Source organism: Heterodontus francisci, chromosome 23, assembly GCF_036365525.1.
Source record: "Heterodontus francisci isolate sHetFra1 chromosome 23, sHetFra1.hap1, whole genome shotgun sequence".
In the NCBI taxonomy this organism is placed as follows: Eukaryota; Metazoa; Chordata; class Chondrichthyes; order Heterodontiformes; family Heterodontidae; genus Heterodontus; species Heterodontus francisci.
Window position 1 is genome coordinate 57,166,777 of NC_090393.1, and position 16,345 is coordinate 57,183,121.

Genomic DNA, 16,345 nt, shown 5'->3' on the forward strand with positions numbered 1-16,345 from the left:
GTACCCGGACCTGCACCTGAAGTGCTGTAACCGGCAAGGATATGGACCAGGTGCTGGAAGGTGAGATTAGATTGGGCAGCGAGTTTTTTCAGCTGGTGCAGACACGATGGGCTGAAAGGTCTCTTTCTGTGCTGTAACTTTACTATGGTTCTAACAGGTTGGAAAGCCTTTAAAGATTGAAAAAGTAGTTGTATGTGAACAGCCTTTGCTCACAGGAGTTGTTCTGAGAGTGTGCTTTCACTGCTTTACAGGTAATTTTTAACTGTTTGGAAGTCATTTCACCTATCTTGGAGTTTACCCACCTTGATCTGCACGTCCCTGTTGTCAGCCACTGCAGAATGGGAGCAGCTGATGCAGCTTGACCTTGGATTTCTGATGAGAGACAAGAGGGGCAACAACACCAACATCAACAGCACCAGGAGCAACACCAGCAGCTGCCTTCTTAGCCACATTCTGCTTCACGGACAGACAGGATGGACACAGAGCTCCAGCTCAAAGGAGGTTTTACTCCCAGCACAGGGTATACTGGCAGAGGATCAGCTGTCTCGACATGATGGAGCACCAGTGCCTCAGGAGCTCAGGCTTTCACTCAGGTCATTGCCGACATCTACAGCCTCCTGGAACAAGACCTTCCCAATGGGCCAGGTGGGATACATTGCCAGTAACTAACAAGGTCTTAAATTTCTTCACCTCCAGCTCCTTCCAGGGATCTACTGGTGACATCTGCTGGATTTCACAAACTGCTGCCCACAAGTGTATCACCCAGGTGACAGATGCCATATTTGCTAGAGCTGCCACTTAGGTCTACTTTGCTACTGATGAGGATAGTCAGAACCAGAGGGCTCTGGCTTTTGCTGCAGTGGCTGGATTCTCACAAGTACAGGGAATCATAGACTGCACACATCTTATCTTCTTCTTAGGCAGTCCCTCGGGAACGAGGACGACTCTCTTCCACTCCAGGTTTGTGGGTCCTTAGGTGACTGAATAGTCCAATTCTGGATCCACACACACTGCCACAGGTGGGGCAGGTAGTATTTGGTGAGGCAAGTGAATGGTATGCTCGAATTTCTGAATGCTCCTTCTGTTGTTTGCACTTGGTCACTGCCTGGACATGTTGACGTTGTTCGAATTGGCTGGCACCTGTGCGGATGCTTCTTCGCCACTTTGGGCAGTCTCAGGCAAGAGATGAAGCCATATGGCACAACAATGCTCAACCCACTGCCCACCTGAAGCACCCACCCCCAACACAGATCATTCCCACAGTCAATAATTCCTCCATCTAATTCAAATCCTTTGTTCGTTTTCCATTCTGGTCACACAATTCCCCTCAAGGCTAATGTTCATTTGGAAGGCTCGAGGCAACAATAGGAATAACTGGACAATAGAGATGGGAATAAAGTGCATGATTCATTTGCATTTTGCAATACAATAACAGTGACATTTTTAGAATCACCAAAGCGAATCCCTTTGTGCAACTAAAAAGTCTGTCTTTTCCTTTTCCTATTACTTCATATGCAATGCTACCCCTGAGGCTTCAGCAGAGCTAGAGGCAGACTGCAGTGACTGCTAGGTGGACCATAGTGGATGTCCTCTGGGTTTTGGGGCCCATGAGGGCCCTGCCAAAGACTGTCCCACTTGCACCTGTGTAGGGGCAGACTCAACCATCAGGACAGGAGGCAGTATACAGGGCTCTGACTGAGGGGGCGGGGCAAAGGATGAGAAGTGGGAGCACTTTTAGCAGAGACCCCACTTCCATGTGCCCCTTCTCCATCTTCCCGCTCATAGCGCTTCCTTGCTAGCCAAGAGCTGGGGAGCACTTTGCTGCACTTCAATGAGGCACTGAATGGCCAAGGTGAGGCTTTCCTCCAAACCTTTTAAAAGTAGCACAGAGAGTGCAAGCGATTGATCAAGGCAAGCATGCGTTCAGCTGTCTGCCGCATCCAATGCTCCAAGCAGGTGGTCACTATTTCCATGGAGATGAACATCAGCACAAAAGCCTGAGACATCATGCCACTCATGCTAGAGGCAAACGCCTCCAATCGCTCTCCAAAAGTGCGCAGTGCCTCTGGAAATGCTGACAGAAGTTCACGTTTCCCAGAACTGCTCCAGAATTGTCCTCTTCATGGATGACCCCAGAGGCTCAGCATCTGTGTCCAGCTGAGGAGAATTTGGAGTGCCCTGCAGCATCCGATGTGGTTGTTCCACTGCCGTGTCACCAACACCTGCTCACTTGTGGTGTGCACCTTACCCAGTGATAACCGAGCAAACTCCCTTGAAGGTCCCACCGAGGTGTGAATGAGTCATGTGATGGTGCTGACTCAGACTGTGCAACCTCCTCAGACTCCTGTATCATGCTTGAAAGAACTGAGGAAAATGAAATAATGTATTAGAACTGACATAGGGGGCTGAATTTTATGTTGCCGCTGCCATAATCAGCGGTGGTCATATAAAATGGCGGCCTGCACGCGCGGGCTTTATTCCACAGAGCCGCCGCAATATTAAACGCGGCGGCTCATTTATGTGGCCGGAGTAGACCGCACCCCTCCCTCCACCGACGACATGGAGGGGGCGGGCAGTCCGTCCCCAGCAACGGTGTCGGGTGCCTTTGCGCAGGCACCAATGCTGTTCTTAAAGGGCTACAAGCCCTTACATTTTATTTGAATTTTTAAAGAAATAGCCACTTAGAATTTATTCAGACAAATTAAATAAATTTTTCAAGCCCCTCTTTCATCCCCCCAATGATCAAACCATTCATTCCTTGCCCTATCCCCCCCAGAATAGTTACTTTGTGCACCTGATCTTCCCCCCCTCAAAGTTCACAAACTTTAATCTTTAACCCTTCCCACAACCCCCTTGACAAATGAAATTAGTTTTACCCCGCTCCCCCACCCCTGCACTGAGAAACCTACCTGCTCCCCCCTCCCAACCAGCATTCCACCTTACATCAACACACGGAGATCCGACAGTGCAGGAGTGCCGGCCGCCAGCTGCGATATGGCAACAGAATGGACAGCAGGAGCGGGCAAGTATTAAATTCAGTAATTTGCATTTTTAAAATATGTAAATTTGGCTCCCGTTCCCGAGCAGCAAGGGGGCTGGGGGGATTGGTGGGCACCACAATGCCTCGCCGCCACCAGCACGATGGGGCCGGGCTGCCTGGGGAAAAGGTCAGAAGTCAGCATTGGTGTTCACATTTCAGTTAGTGTTGTCAGCTAATCAGCATGAATGATATTTATCAATTTTAAAAAATTATTTTATGGGATATAGGCATTGCAGGCAAGGCCAGCATTTGTTGCCCATCCCTTGAATTGAGTGGCTTACTGGGCCATTTCAGAGGGCAGTTAAGAGTCAACCACATTGCTGTGGGTCTGGAGTCACAAGTAGGCCAGACCAGTTAAGGGCAGCAGATTTCCTTCTCTAAAAGGACATCAGTAAACCAGATGGGCTTTCACGACAATCAATGATTGTCTCAGTAATGGTGCCATGAAACTAACTTTCAATTCCAGATTTTTTTTTAAATAAATCAATGGAATTTATCAATTGGATTGAAATTCCACCAGATGCCGTGGTGGGATTTGAACCAGTGCCCTCGGGGCATTAACCTGGGCCTCTGGATTACTAGTCCAGGGACATTACCACCACATCACCATCTCCACACTGTGGCAAGTGAGATTTCTAAATCTGGCACCAGGTATCTGGGAGTCCCCCATCTCTCCATCACCATTGGCTATGCAGTCTGCCACCCTGCTGATCTCCAAGGCCTCCTTGTCCACAGGGTTCAGGGTGGCTATCACTGCAACATAGGAGCAGGAGTCGGCCATTCAGCCCCTCGAGCTTGTTCCGCCATTCAACAAGATCACAGCTGATCTTCTACATCAATGCCATTTTCCCGCATTATCTTCAAAGCCCTTGATATCTTGAATATCTAGAAATTGATCAATCTCTGTCTTAAACATACTCAATGACTGAGCCTCCACAGCCCTCTGGGGCAGTGAATTCCACAGATTCACCAACCTCGGAGTCAAGAAATTTCTCCTCATCTCAGTCCTAAATGGCCTACCTCTTGTTTTGAGACTGTGTCCCCGGTTCTAGACACCCCAGCTAGGGGGAAGCATCCTTCCTGCATCAACCTTGTTGAGTCCTGTAAGAATTTTGCATGCATCAATGAGATCACCTCTCATTCTTCTAAACTCTTGTTACGACTAAGGCGGGAGGAGTGCACTGTCTTTCTCTACTTCCACTTCTCCACAGGTCAGAACATATATTTAAATGTTTACCCAGTTACCGACATGGTCAATCATATACGCCACTCTTTCTCCCAGAATACACCAACCAGGTTTTAAAAAAATGTACAACAAAATTATCAGTTTATTATAAAATAAGTCTTATCCAGTAGCAAAGCAAAGCATAGCATTAACACAGATTAAAATATGGAAGTTCCCTTTTTAAATACACACACTGGTTAAAGAGAAAAAAAAAGACATTTTCTCTGCAGAGGTGTTTTATTAAAAAAAAGACGAAAAAAAGAATACTTTGGCCAAATACTTGTTAATTCTTGAAGAAAAATGAGGAGATATGTTATGCCCCAAAAATGGCATACAGTCTGGCATCCGAGTACACATAGATGGGTCACGGGGATTTTTTCTGGAGCAGTTCTTTTCAGGTAGCACTGAGAGATAATCTGGCAGGCCTTCCAGCAGTGTCTCAGGAGAAATGCGGCATCAGGGGTTTTAGCTCTCACACTGGATTTGCAGGGTTTTTTCAAAGAGGTAGAGAAAGAGGATATGGGTATTTTTCCAGCAGGCTACAAATCAAACTGTTTTCAACACAGTCCACACCTCAACTGAACCAAAACAAAGGGTGACTGTGAGGGGTGAGAGCGCTGGCACTAAAATGAAGGTAAGTGTTCGTGTTGGCTGTCCCTCAGATGGGGATGTGAGGAGGTGTCTTGAGAGGCAGGAATGAGTGGAGTGAGGTGGGTGAGGGCAGCCATCGCATGTCTCACTTCCATTCCTCTGCTTTCTGAAGCCTCTGGAGCCAATGTAGAATGCAGCCATTCTGACCCCTGCCAGGGTCCCTTTTAATAGGAATCCCTCCATTGGCACGTGCGGGTCATCATCAAGCTGTTTGATTGGGAAACCCGGAAGTGGGATATTAATGCCCTGGCTGAGTTAGACCGTCACAGCAAAGCTTGCATCAATTGCAAATGGGTTCCTGGCCCGTTAACACCCTGCCCTCCCGCGAGCAAGTTGCTTTGGTGAAAATCCTGACATTTGTGGCCTCCTTATAACTTACTTTCCCACCTGGTTTGCATATCAGCTAACATGGATACATTATACCTGGTCCCTTCATTTAAGTCATTAATATAGATTGTAAATAGCTGAGGCCCCAGCAGAGATCCTTGCGACGGCCCATAAATAAACAGCCTGCCAACCCAAAAATGACCTGCTTATTTCTGTTTACTGTACTTTAATCAATCTTCTATCCATGCTAATATATTACCTCAATCCCATGAACCCTTATCTTGTGCAACACCTTTCCTATGGCATCTTATCGAATATATTTTGAAAATCCAAATATCCTACATCCACTGGCTCCCCTTTATTTGCTCTGCTAGTTACATCTTCAAAAAACTAACAGATTTACCAAACACAATTTCCCTTTTGTAAAATCACACTGACTGTCTAATCATATTATGATTTTCTAAGAGCCCTGCAACCACTTCCTTAATAATGGATTCCAATATATTTCCAATGACCAATGACTAACTGGCCTTTATTTCCCCGTTTTCTCTCTCCCTCCTTCCTTGAGTAACAGCATTATATTTGCAACCTTTCACTGGCACAGTTCCAAAATGTAGGGAATTTTGGAAGAACACAGCCAGTGCATCCACTACATCTACACTGACCTCTTTTCGAATCCTACAATGTAGACCAGTAGGTCCGGAGGATTTGTCAGCTTTTGGCCTCAATTTCTCCAGTACTTTTTCCTTACTAATATTAATTACTTTAAGTTCCTCCTTGATTCTACATTATTTTTGATATGTTTTTGTGCCTTCTACTTGCTGAAAAAACGCAACTGTATGCGGATAGTGGCGACATAAGAAGTTTATATGAAGCACTAAAATCTGTCTATGGGCCAGTACATTAAACCCAAAACCCCGAGAAGCACCGATGGCAAGACCCTATACACCGAAAAAGAGTCAGTCCTGGATTGCTGGTCGGAGCACTTTGAAACTCTCTTCAGTGCCAAGTGCACAGTGCACGATACTGCCATCAATCGCATCCAACAGCCTGTCAAAGAACAACTGGTGGAGAGCCCAACTCTAGAGGAAACCGTGACCGCCATCAACCAGATGAACAACAAAGCCCGCAGAACTGTTGAAATTCCATCCGAAGCCTTGAAGCATGGTGGCCCTGCCCTATACACCAAGCTCCATGAGTTTTTTCACTGCCTGCTGGGAACAGGGCAGGATTGCAAGGGATCTTTGTGATGCCGTTATCATCACCTTCTACAAAAACAAAAGGAGAAAAATCAGACTGTTACAACTACCGTGGGATCACCCTCCTTTCTATTGCTGGGAAGATCCTGACTAGAATACTTCTAACAGGCTTGTGCCTACCATTGTAGAAGAAAACCTTCCAGAGAGCCAGTGTGGTTTCAGAGCAAACAGAGGCACCACAGACATGGTATTTGCACTCAGACAATTACAAGAAAAGTGTCGTGAGCAAAACAAAAGCCTGTATGTCACTTTTGTAGACCTCACCAAGGCATTTGACACTGTGAGCAGAGATGGACTTTGGAAAATCCTGGATGCCCACCCAGGTTCCTGGACATGGTGAAGCAGTTTCATGAAAATCATCTTACTTTCATTAATGGTGTTGAATAAAGATACCTTTCATTTAAAATAAAGTTCTTATTTTCCCTAATTGAGAACTATGCAGTACAGTCACTTGCACCAAATCCCGTTCACTGATAACCCCTATGCCCACTGACCTACAATGGCTCCTGGTGCAACAAAACCTTAATCGTAAAATTCTCATCCTTGTTTTCAAATCTCTCCATGGCCTCACCCACCCTATCTAACCCCCTACAGCCCTACAACCCTCAAGACCTCTACTTCTCTAATTCTGGCCTTGCATATCCTGATTTTAATCGCACCATCATTGGTGGCTATACTTTCAACTGCCTCGGTTCTAAGCTCAGGAATTCTCTCCCAAAACCTCTCTATCCTTTAAGACACTCCTTAAAACAAACCTCTTTAACCATGTTTTTGGTCACTTGTCCCCATATTTCCTTTATGAGGCACAGTGTCAAATTTTGTCTGATTACATTCCTGTGGAGCCCTTTGGGACATTTAACCACACTAAAGGCACTAATTAAGTGCAAGTTGGTGTTTTTGGAGCAGAGGCATTGCTTTTTTCTCTCTTGCATGTCTGGAAATCGAAGACAAAAATGAAGACAACCACTATAAAAGGGTTAAATGTTATTTCAATTTTTTTCTGTTCAATGTCCCCAAATTATCCTCACCATGAGAAAGTGATTTTGCCTATAAGCCACCTCTAGATCAAAGGAGGCCCCAAGGTGTCCATTCCTTCTCCTCTTGAAGGACTCCAGCTCTACTGAGCACCTCCCGACTCTCATTGGCTTAGGAAGGATGTCCTATGGGACATCTTAGACACAAGGCTGTCCCCAAGACACACTGCATCAGATTACTATTAATTAGTGAGCTAAATCTCGTGTACCCTTATTCTCTTCCCCAGATGAGAGAAAATATCCATATGCAGTACACGCCCACTTATTTTCAATTAAACAAAGCTGGTAATAAAAATACAAGAAAAGTTGCATATATTTTTATTAAGATAATACTGTGGTGATAGAAACAGCATTTCAGGATAGTTAGTAACCCATCCATAATAAGGCAAATAGAAACTCAGTTTAGGAAGTTATCCTCTGTCTCAGCAATGACAAAGGATTCAATTTTGCATTTAAATAAATACTTGCGCGATAAATCTTTGACACCACGTTGCTTCCTGGTGGTTTTGTGCAGTGTTGTGTGAAGATAAACAGCTCACTGGAGTCCTGGCTATAGCCCCAAACAATGTTCCTTTTAAGCTGCACAATAGTGCAGCAACCCAAAAGTTCCCACAAAGGTCATTGATAAGTTGGTCCTTTAAGCATGCATGCACAGCCATGTAAAAACATTTAAAGGGCCCACACACAAATAAATTGGCTGTGCATAACAGTTAAAAAAAAATTAGAGGGCACGTTAGTCCCAAGTCAACTACTGGCCAATGGAATACAGCAAGTCAACAGCAAAAAAAAACACAGGATGGGGGTGGGGGAGGGAAGAGAGAGATAGATGTCAGTCACAGGAGCAGATAGCCCACTGGGGCACATCATTGGCAGCACCATCCAGACAAGATACTTCATCAGGTTCAACAGAACCTACAGCTTATTTAGTTAAATATATATATTTTACCAACAAATTATTGAATTTTAACATTAACAAGAGAAGATTTGGCAGGAAAAACCTGTTGTAAATCTACCTTTGGCACCATAAACAGCCACAGGGTAATTACGGCTTTACTTCCTCTTCCCAGTCCTAATCAGTCCTTTCTACCGCGTGATGAGATTATGTAGGTTGTGTCAATCTAGTTTACAGTTACTATCAAAATTATCCAATTATAAGATTAACAGGATGGGAACAAAATAAAGACCATTACCATTGGTGCTTAGGTCAGTACCATTTTACAGTCCACCCTTAAATTCAATTAATTGTGTAACATAAAGCTGACCAATTTAGAAACACATTGCTTAGAAAAACTAAAATGACGTAGTGGCGCCAGCACAATATGGTGGGAGTTTGATTCTTTGATGGAGAGCAGTAAAACACTCTACACTGCAGTCAGTCATTCAACCCAGATGTGGATGTGCTGATGGCTGCCAAGTGCTGAAAGTTTTCCAGCATTCAAAGCAAACACAAATGTTTTTTTACACAAGCTGGAATTACAATTCTCTGCATATCAATCAGTTTTGGGGGTTATGCCCTTGAACCTACCATCAGAAACTGCTAAAATCCTTGTATAAATTAGTAGCAGCAGTTAGATGGACATAATTAGATTCAGAAATACATCAAGGTAATCTAATGGGAAGTTGGATGTGGTCAGACAGATGGATAATAGTCTACCTCTGCCTCAAAGTTCTTAATATATAGTTACAGTACAACTGTCTCAAATGTTAACTAGCAATACAGCGGTTTTGTTTATTGTAATAGAGGGTAGAGAGGAGGTTTACCAGGATGTTGCCTGGTCTGGAGGGCATTAGCTATGAGGAGAGGTTGGATAAACTCGGATTGTTTTCACTGGAACGACGGAGGTGGAGGGGCGACATGATAGAGGTTGACAAAGTTATGAGCGGCATGGACAGAGTGGATAGTCAGAAGCTTTTTCCCAGGGTGAAAGAATCAGTTACTAGGGGACATAGGTTTAAGGTGCGAGGGGCAAAGTTTAGAGGGGATGTGCGAGGCAAGTTTTTTTACAGAGGGTGGTGAGTGCCTGGAACTTGCTGCCAGGGGAGGCGGTGGAAGCAGGTACGATAGCGACGTTTAAGAGACATCTTGACAAATATATGAATAGGAAGGGGATAGAGGGATATGGGCCCCGGAAGTGCAGAAGGTGTTAGTTTAGGCAGGCATCAAGATCGGCGCAGGCTTGGAGGGCCGAATGGCCTGTTCCTGTGCCATACTGTTCTTTGTTCTTTGTAATAGCGTGCGTGCTCTTAATCACCGTCATTACTGCAAGTGAGGACCTGTTGCTATAAATGCAAGCCAAATTCAGGGGCCCTCTTGGATCTTTATATTGCAGATATAGGATTCACAATAAGGCCTATGGGCTCTAATTCAATATTGCTGGAGTGGGGTGGCCTGAAAACATCAAGCTGCAACAGTGCTACCAGTGGAATATGGATTGTATCCCATGGTACATCACATATGTACAGAATTAGGTACATACCAGTATTATCAAAGTAGTAAAAAAAAAAATTTTTTAACTGTAATGGGAAGCATATTGACGCCGAGAGTTGTTTTGTAACATTAATGCAAAACTTTTTCTTCAAGGTGCATCTGTTCTCACTTATGACACATTCAAACATAAATATTTCCTGGAAGTGGAAGTCCATGTGCTATAAAAGACATCAGACCAGACACACTGATGTGAGTCTCTAGAAGCTTGTGCAGAATGTGATGGAATACTCACCACTTGCCTGGACAGGTACAGCACCAGCAATATTCAAGAAGCTCAACAGCATCCAGGACAGAACTGTTTGTTTAATAAGCACCTCTGTCACTGAACCCAATATCTATCCCCTCCAACACCAGTGCAGTGTAGACAATCTACAGGATGCACTGCAGCAACTCACTAAGAGTACTTCAACAGCACTTCCCTCCCTTGTGACTGCTGCCACTGAGATAAACCAAAGGAGTAATGTCATGGGAACACCACCACCTCCAAGTTTCCCTCCAAGACAAAATATTCTAATTGGGACATATATTGCTGTTGCTTCATGGTCGCTGGATCAATATCCTGGAATTCTCTACCTATAATGATTGTGAGAGCACCACCTCAACTGGAGCTGTTCACCCTTCCCAGGGTAATTAGGGGTGGGTAATAAATGTGGTTTTGGCAATGTCACCCATATCCCAAGAACCAATAAAATAAAGGCAAAATACTGTGAATGCTGGAAATATGAAATAAAAACAGAAAATGCTGAAAACACTCAGCAGATCTGGCAGCATCTGCAGAGAAAGAAACAGAGTTAACCTTTCTTGCCAGACTGCTGAGTGTTTTCAGCATATTCTGTTTTTAACCAATAAATTTGTTTCATTGAAAGTTGCCGATCAATTGCATTATTCCAAAGTACTGCTATTTAACACTTGGGCAAAACAATCAGCCAACATATTTTTACCCAATATTTCACCTTACATGCATTTCCTCACTTCTGGTGACAGAAACTTGATATTAAATTGGAGATTACAAAATCAGTTTCTGCAATTGATGCCCTGTAGGACCGGATACCTTACATTAAGAGCCTAATATATAAACTGCTGTGGAAACAGGACAAAAGTATCTTGCCACGAAAAGTTCCACACACATGGCAAACAATTAAGGAAAGGTTAAGTGCTTCTGCCACCTCTGACTCAAATATTTCAGACTTTTAGTAGGTGACGACATAACATGTGGAAGACCACAAACTCCTTATTGGTAAGTACAAGCAATGCTCATGGTGGTACATAGGAGGACATCCCATTACAAGGTCCCGAGTGACTGCACAACACTTCAACATGCACAAAACTACACCAGGCACCATCTCCCAATTGAACAAGTTTCAGGTTTGCTTAAAAAAACTATATGTTCATATCATGCAATTTGAATAAATAAAGTCTTGTGGTTACATCAAATGCTTCAAAAATACAATTAGAAATGCAAGTAAAATAAAACAGATATGAGTAAGTATACACAGGAACCAGAATATTACCAGCCCCCACACCACCAATAAACAGTGCAAAAACATTGCTGGGGTTCAGTAAAGGACCCTCACAAAATCAGAACATGCGTATACTAACATAATTTGTAAAAGTAAGATTGACTTAAGAGTTATGACTATCGTCTCCCAGAGACTGGGTAATCAGCAATTCACGAGACCAGAATTAGGTGTAACATATGAATCAAGAATATGGTTTGGTTCTGATACCCAATGATGACCCTCTCCTCCCTACCCTCCCATTATGTAGAGGTTGTGCACAAGTTTACAAAATGGTATTCTCAGACACCCGCAACATCCTACTGCAATGGAAGTCAGATGCTTCAGAGCTGTGTAACAGAGACAATGATCTCACAGCTGCAGATCATGCCATTTAGTTTCAAGCTTTTCTCTTGCCTGCGATTTTCTATCAACTGCCTCACCTGATGACAAGTATATCAACAACCTATGTTGTCTCAGCAGTGGAAGGAATCCTAAAACACAGTTAACAAACATGTGGACAAGAATCTGTTAACCGATTAGTACTGGTTTCAGAAAGATGTTGAATGGAGGACCGCAGAGATCGGTGCCTGACCCCATGTTTATGTACAAGAATAATACAAACCAATCTTAACTCATTAAATTTACATATGCTAAAATAGGGGGAGCAGTAGATGCAGGAGAATTTGGATCAGTTACATAGCAGCAAATAAAAATAATTGCATATTAGGCAAAAAGAACTGAGATATGAATTAAGTGAAGAGAATCAGCACATGGAGACATGGAAAGGGATTGAGCTGAAACAGTACATTTCAATGTTGAGGCAATATGGAGAAACATTTTTAAAAAAAACAATGTTAAGATACATGATGACAACAATGAACTATTAATCTATACAGGTAATACTAAGGCTTTATTAGCTGTCAGTCTCAAAGGCAGAGTTCCTTTTTTTAAGTTTGGTATGCATTTTTATTCACCTTGTTTCAATGGGAAATATGCAATAGACTGGGCACAAAGAAATATTCTCATGGAAGATGATAAGTTACAAGGAAAGATTAGAGAAGCTTAACCTCTGTGGTTTAGAGTAAGTTGGTGGGTTGGGGTTGGAGAATCTCTCACAGGAATATATAAAGTATTGAAGAGGACTGGTAAGGTTAACAGAATACTGCTTTGAGATACGATTGTCCAGTAGGATCAGAGGACAGATTAGTGGCAAGTAACTTTAAAACAGGTTGGAAAAAGTTTCAGCACTGAAATATTTGGAATGCTCTAAGGTAAAAGACATTCGGGACATTCAAAATACAGTTGGGTGTTAGGCTGTGTGAGTCAGAGTACAAGAGGGACAGCTTCAATGGGCCAAATGGTCATTTGTTATTCTTGAGTTTTTCTTATGTTAATGTGCTATAGTGCTTTAATGTACTCAAGCAGTTTCCTTCCAAGATTCTGAAAGCAGAAAATAACTTCAAAATTTAATAAAAGAATAAAAGGTTAAGAACCTGTGAGATAGCAATTGCTGAGCCTAGTAAAATATATATCATGTTGGAATAAGTAACAATGAGCTACATATACACTCAAACATCTGAGCAACATTTCAGCAAAAAGTTCAGGCAAAATGAGCTGATGGAACTGGAGGATTTGCAGTCAATACCTTCGCTAATTGGACAGCATAACATAGAATCATAAACCTATGCTAACAAGTTTTGTAACAAAGAAAGCCTCTCATTTCTTAGGGATGTTTGATTCACCTTCCCCACCTGAGGCCATATTTTCTGGGGCAGTATCATATTTCCAATTCTGCAAAACATCTCAAGCCATTGTCATAGACTGAAGGTAACTTGTCTTACTAAAGCTGTTAAAAAGATCAATGTAACAGAAATTAACCAAGTGAAATGACAAAAAAAAAAGAGGCTCCCCAATGGCTTGATGGGCAAAAGCATAGCCCATGTAGTATGAAGTCATACAACTGGAAAGTTTCAAAGATGTCATCTCTGGTCCACGATGAGTAACTTTATCTTAGCTAGAAGAGCTGGGGATCAGGGTTGAGGAAGAGGAGATCATCCTGGGTTCCTTTTAATCACTACTGAGGGACCTTGCTAGAAAATGTACAGCATGGGAAAACAGAATTGGGCTAAGCTGGTCAAGTCATCTGCCAACGCAAGAACATAGGAAATGACTATCTGGGAGAGATTTGGGAGGTTACTGGCATCCTTTGAACCATGTCCTGCAAATTATCTTCAGGAGAGAAATTAAGGGGGTGGGACATAAGAGGCCACCAGCTTCATTCCCTCCCTCATCAATACACCATGGCTGCAGTGTGTGCCATCTACAAGGTACACTGCAGCAACCTCCCAAGGCTTCTTAACAGCATCTCTCAATCGCACAACCTCTACCACCTAAAAAGACAAGGGCAGCAGGTGCATGGAAACACTACCACCTCCAAGTCCCCCATACACCAATCTGATTTGGAAGTGTATCGCAATTCCTTCACAGTCGCTGGGTCAAAATCCTGGAACTCTATCAGCACTGAGAGACTCCAGTGGTTCACAAAGGTCACTCACCACCACCTTCTCAAGGGCAGTTAGGGATGGGCAATAAATGCAGGCCTTGCCAGCAACGCCCACACCTGATGAATGTATATAAGATTAAGTCCCTCAAAATAGACTCTACTACTATGATTTTTCCAGTTTTAAAACAAAACTTGCTGACCAACTTGTTGTAGAGTGGCTGCTTTGCACATTAGCTTTCATAATTTCATAAAATTTGAGGGCCCTGGTCCTTCTGACAATTCTAAGTAAATTACTCATTAGGTTATAAAAATTCAGGACAGATGGAGATAGAATTCTACACATGTCCTGGAATGCACAGAGATTATATCATTTACTATTACTTAATTCAGTAATTATTAAACTGCGACAAAATCCTAATATTTCTACAACAGATCAAAACAATTCCAATTGCTAACTGTACTTAAAAATCACAATTCATCCGTCCAACTCTTCGACACAGCAATAGAAGGAATTCTCTGAACTCAGCACCAAATCGAAGAACTAAGTAAGATTTTGTGGTTATTTGACACTTTTTCTCTCCTGACAAGAGAAGGGAATGAAGCCATGTTACATTGTGCAGTATGTAACAGTACTGCAGCTGTGTAGAGAGGAATAAGGCACTAAACGGTCAGCTTGCATTGCATTCATAGAGCAATAAAAATCATTACACAGTCTGTAATGTACACAAGGAACAGAATAAGGCACTAAATAGTCAGCCTGCAGTTTCTGCTGCAGACAAGTCAGTACACAAGGGTGCTTGAAAACGTAACATACTTGAGAAAAATAATTTGGGAAAATTAATGAACATTTACACAAGCTTGCAATGATACCACAAAGAACCTAGTCAACATGATGACAGTAGCACAAGTTCACCATTCGGCTAACCCAATAATCATTCAGTCCTGTTCTGGATCTCTGGAGAGAGTACGGAGGAGATTTACAAGAATGTTGCCAGGGCTTGAAAGTTGCAGCTATGAGGAAAGATTGAATAGGCTAGGGTTGTCTTCCTTAGAACAGAGGAGGGTGAGGGGTGACTTAATTGAGGTATACAAAATTATGAGGGGCTTAGATAGAGTAGACGGGAAGGACCTGTTTCCCCTAGCGGAGAGGTCAATTATCAGGGGGGTACAGATTTAAGGTGATTGGTAGAAGGATTAGAGGGGACATGAGGAAAAACTTTTTCATCCAGAGGGTGGTGGGTGGCTGGAATTCACTGCCCGAATCGGTGATGGAGGCAGAAACCCTCAACTCATTTAAAAGGTACCTGCACCTGAAGTGCAGTAACCTGCAAGGCTACAGACCAGGTGCTGGAAGGTGGGATCAGATTGGGCGGCCAGTTTTTTTTCAGCCAGTGCAGACACGATGGGCTGAATGGCCTCTTTCTGTGCCATAACTTTTCTATGGTTCTCTTTCAATCACTGATATTTCACTTGGGCCAGATAAAAGAAAATAGAATAGACTTTTAGAATACGTGCAAAGGGGTAAATAATAATCCTGCAACACTACCCCACTGGTCACCTAACTAGGCTGACACAGAATTACTTGCACTCACTGTCAGCTCTGAATATCTCCGTTTCAGAGTTTTCAGGCAGATAGAGTCCATAAACAGCCTGCTCCTGAAACACATCAGATTAGTTGCTAAGGAAAGCTTGGAACAGAACAGCTAGTTAATTAGCTGCAGTTTGAACACAATTTTGTTAATGTTGAGGAAGCCAAAGCAAAAATTCAACCTCGAGACAGAGAATATCTCTGAGGGATATAAGTACTGCCTTGTAATATCCTATTACCCACCCTACAGAGCTGGGCCCCAGGTTTAGGGAATATATTCCAATTACTTGCTTTCCATTCCAAGCTAGAAAGTTGTAGTAACACGGTACAAATCCATTGATGCTACTCGATTCTGGAAGTTAGCCCTTTAAACTTGGGGTTTAAGGAAAGGTGCCGTGTCATAACTGACTTCGATATTCCTTTAATCTTTCCAATTTAAGTTTCTCATGCCCTTGGTTACTGACTGTTGCCACTCTTTTCATTAAAGCTTACGCAGGAGACTGGATTTAAATAGACTGGTTTGGCAGATGCAGGCATAAGCTTGCCAAAGCGTGTCATCACTTTACTGTGAGCTGGCATTTCAACACCAAACCACTCCCTCCCCCAGTTCTTTGGCATCACTAATTAAAGCATACTCCCTGAATATAACACTGTTATGTGATCTCCATTATGCAGGAGTCAGCCTGTCTGACCCTTTGCTTGGTTGTCCATATTTACAGTTGAGAAGGTCG

General features: G+C 43.0%; 1 protein-coding gene across 1 annotated transcript in view; it reads right to left on the reverse strand.

Annotated features, from left to right (window-relative positions):
• Positions 1–7,838: 7,838 nt before the first annotated feature.
• Positions 7,839–16,345, reverse strand: part of ppm1f (protein phosphatase, Mg2+/Mn2+ dependent, 1F) — a 95,443-nt gene continuing 86,936 nt past the window's right edge. The window contains 1 exon segment of the mRNA XM_068055355.1: positions 7,839–16,345. Within this exon segment, the coding sequence (XP_067911456.1) occupies positions 16,293–16,345 (53 nt within the window). The 3' untranslated portion in view covers positions 7,839–16,292.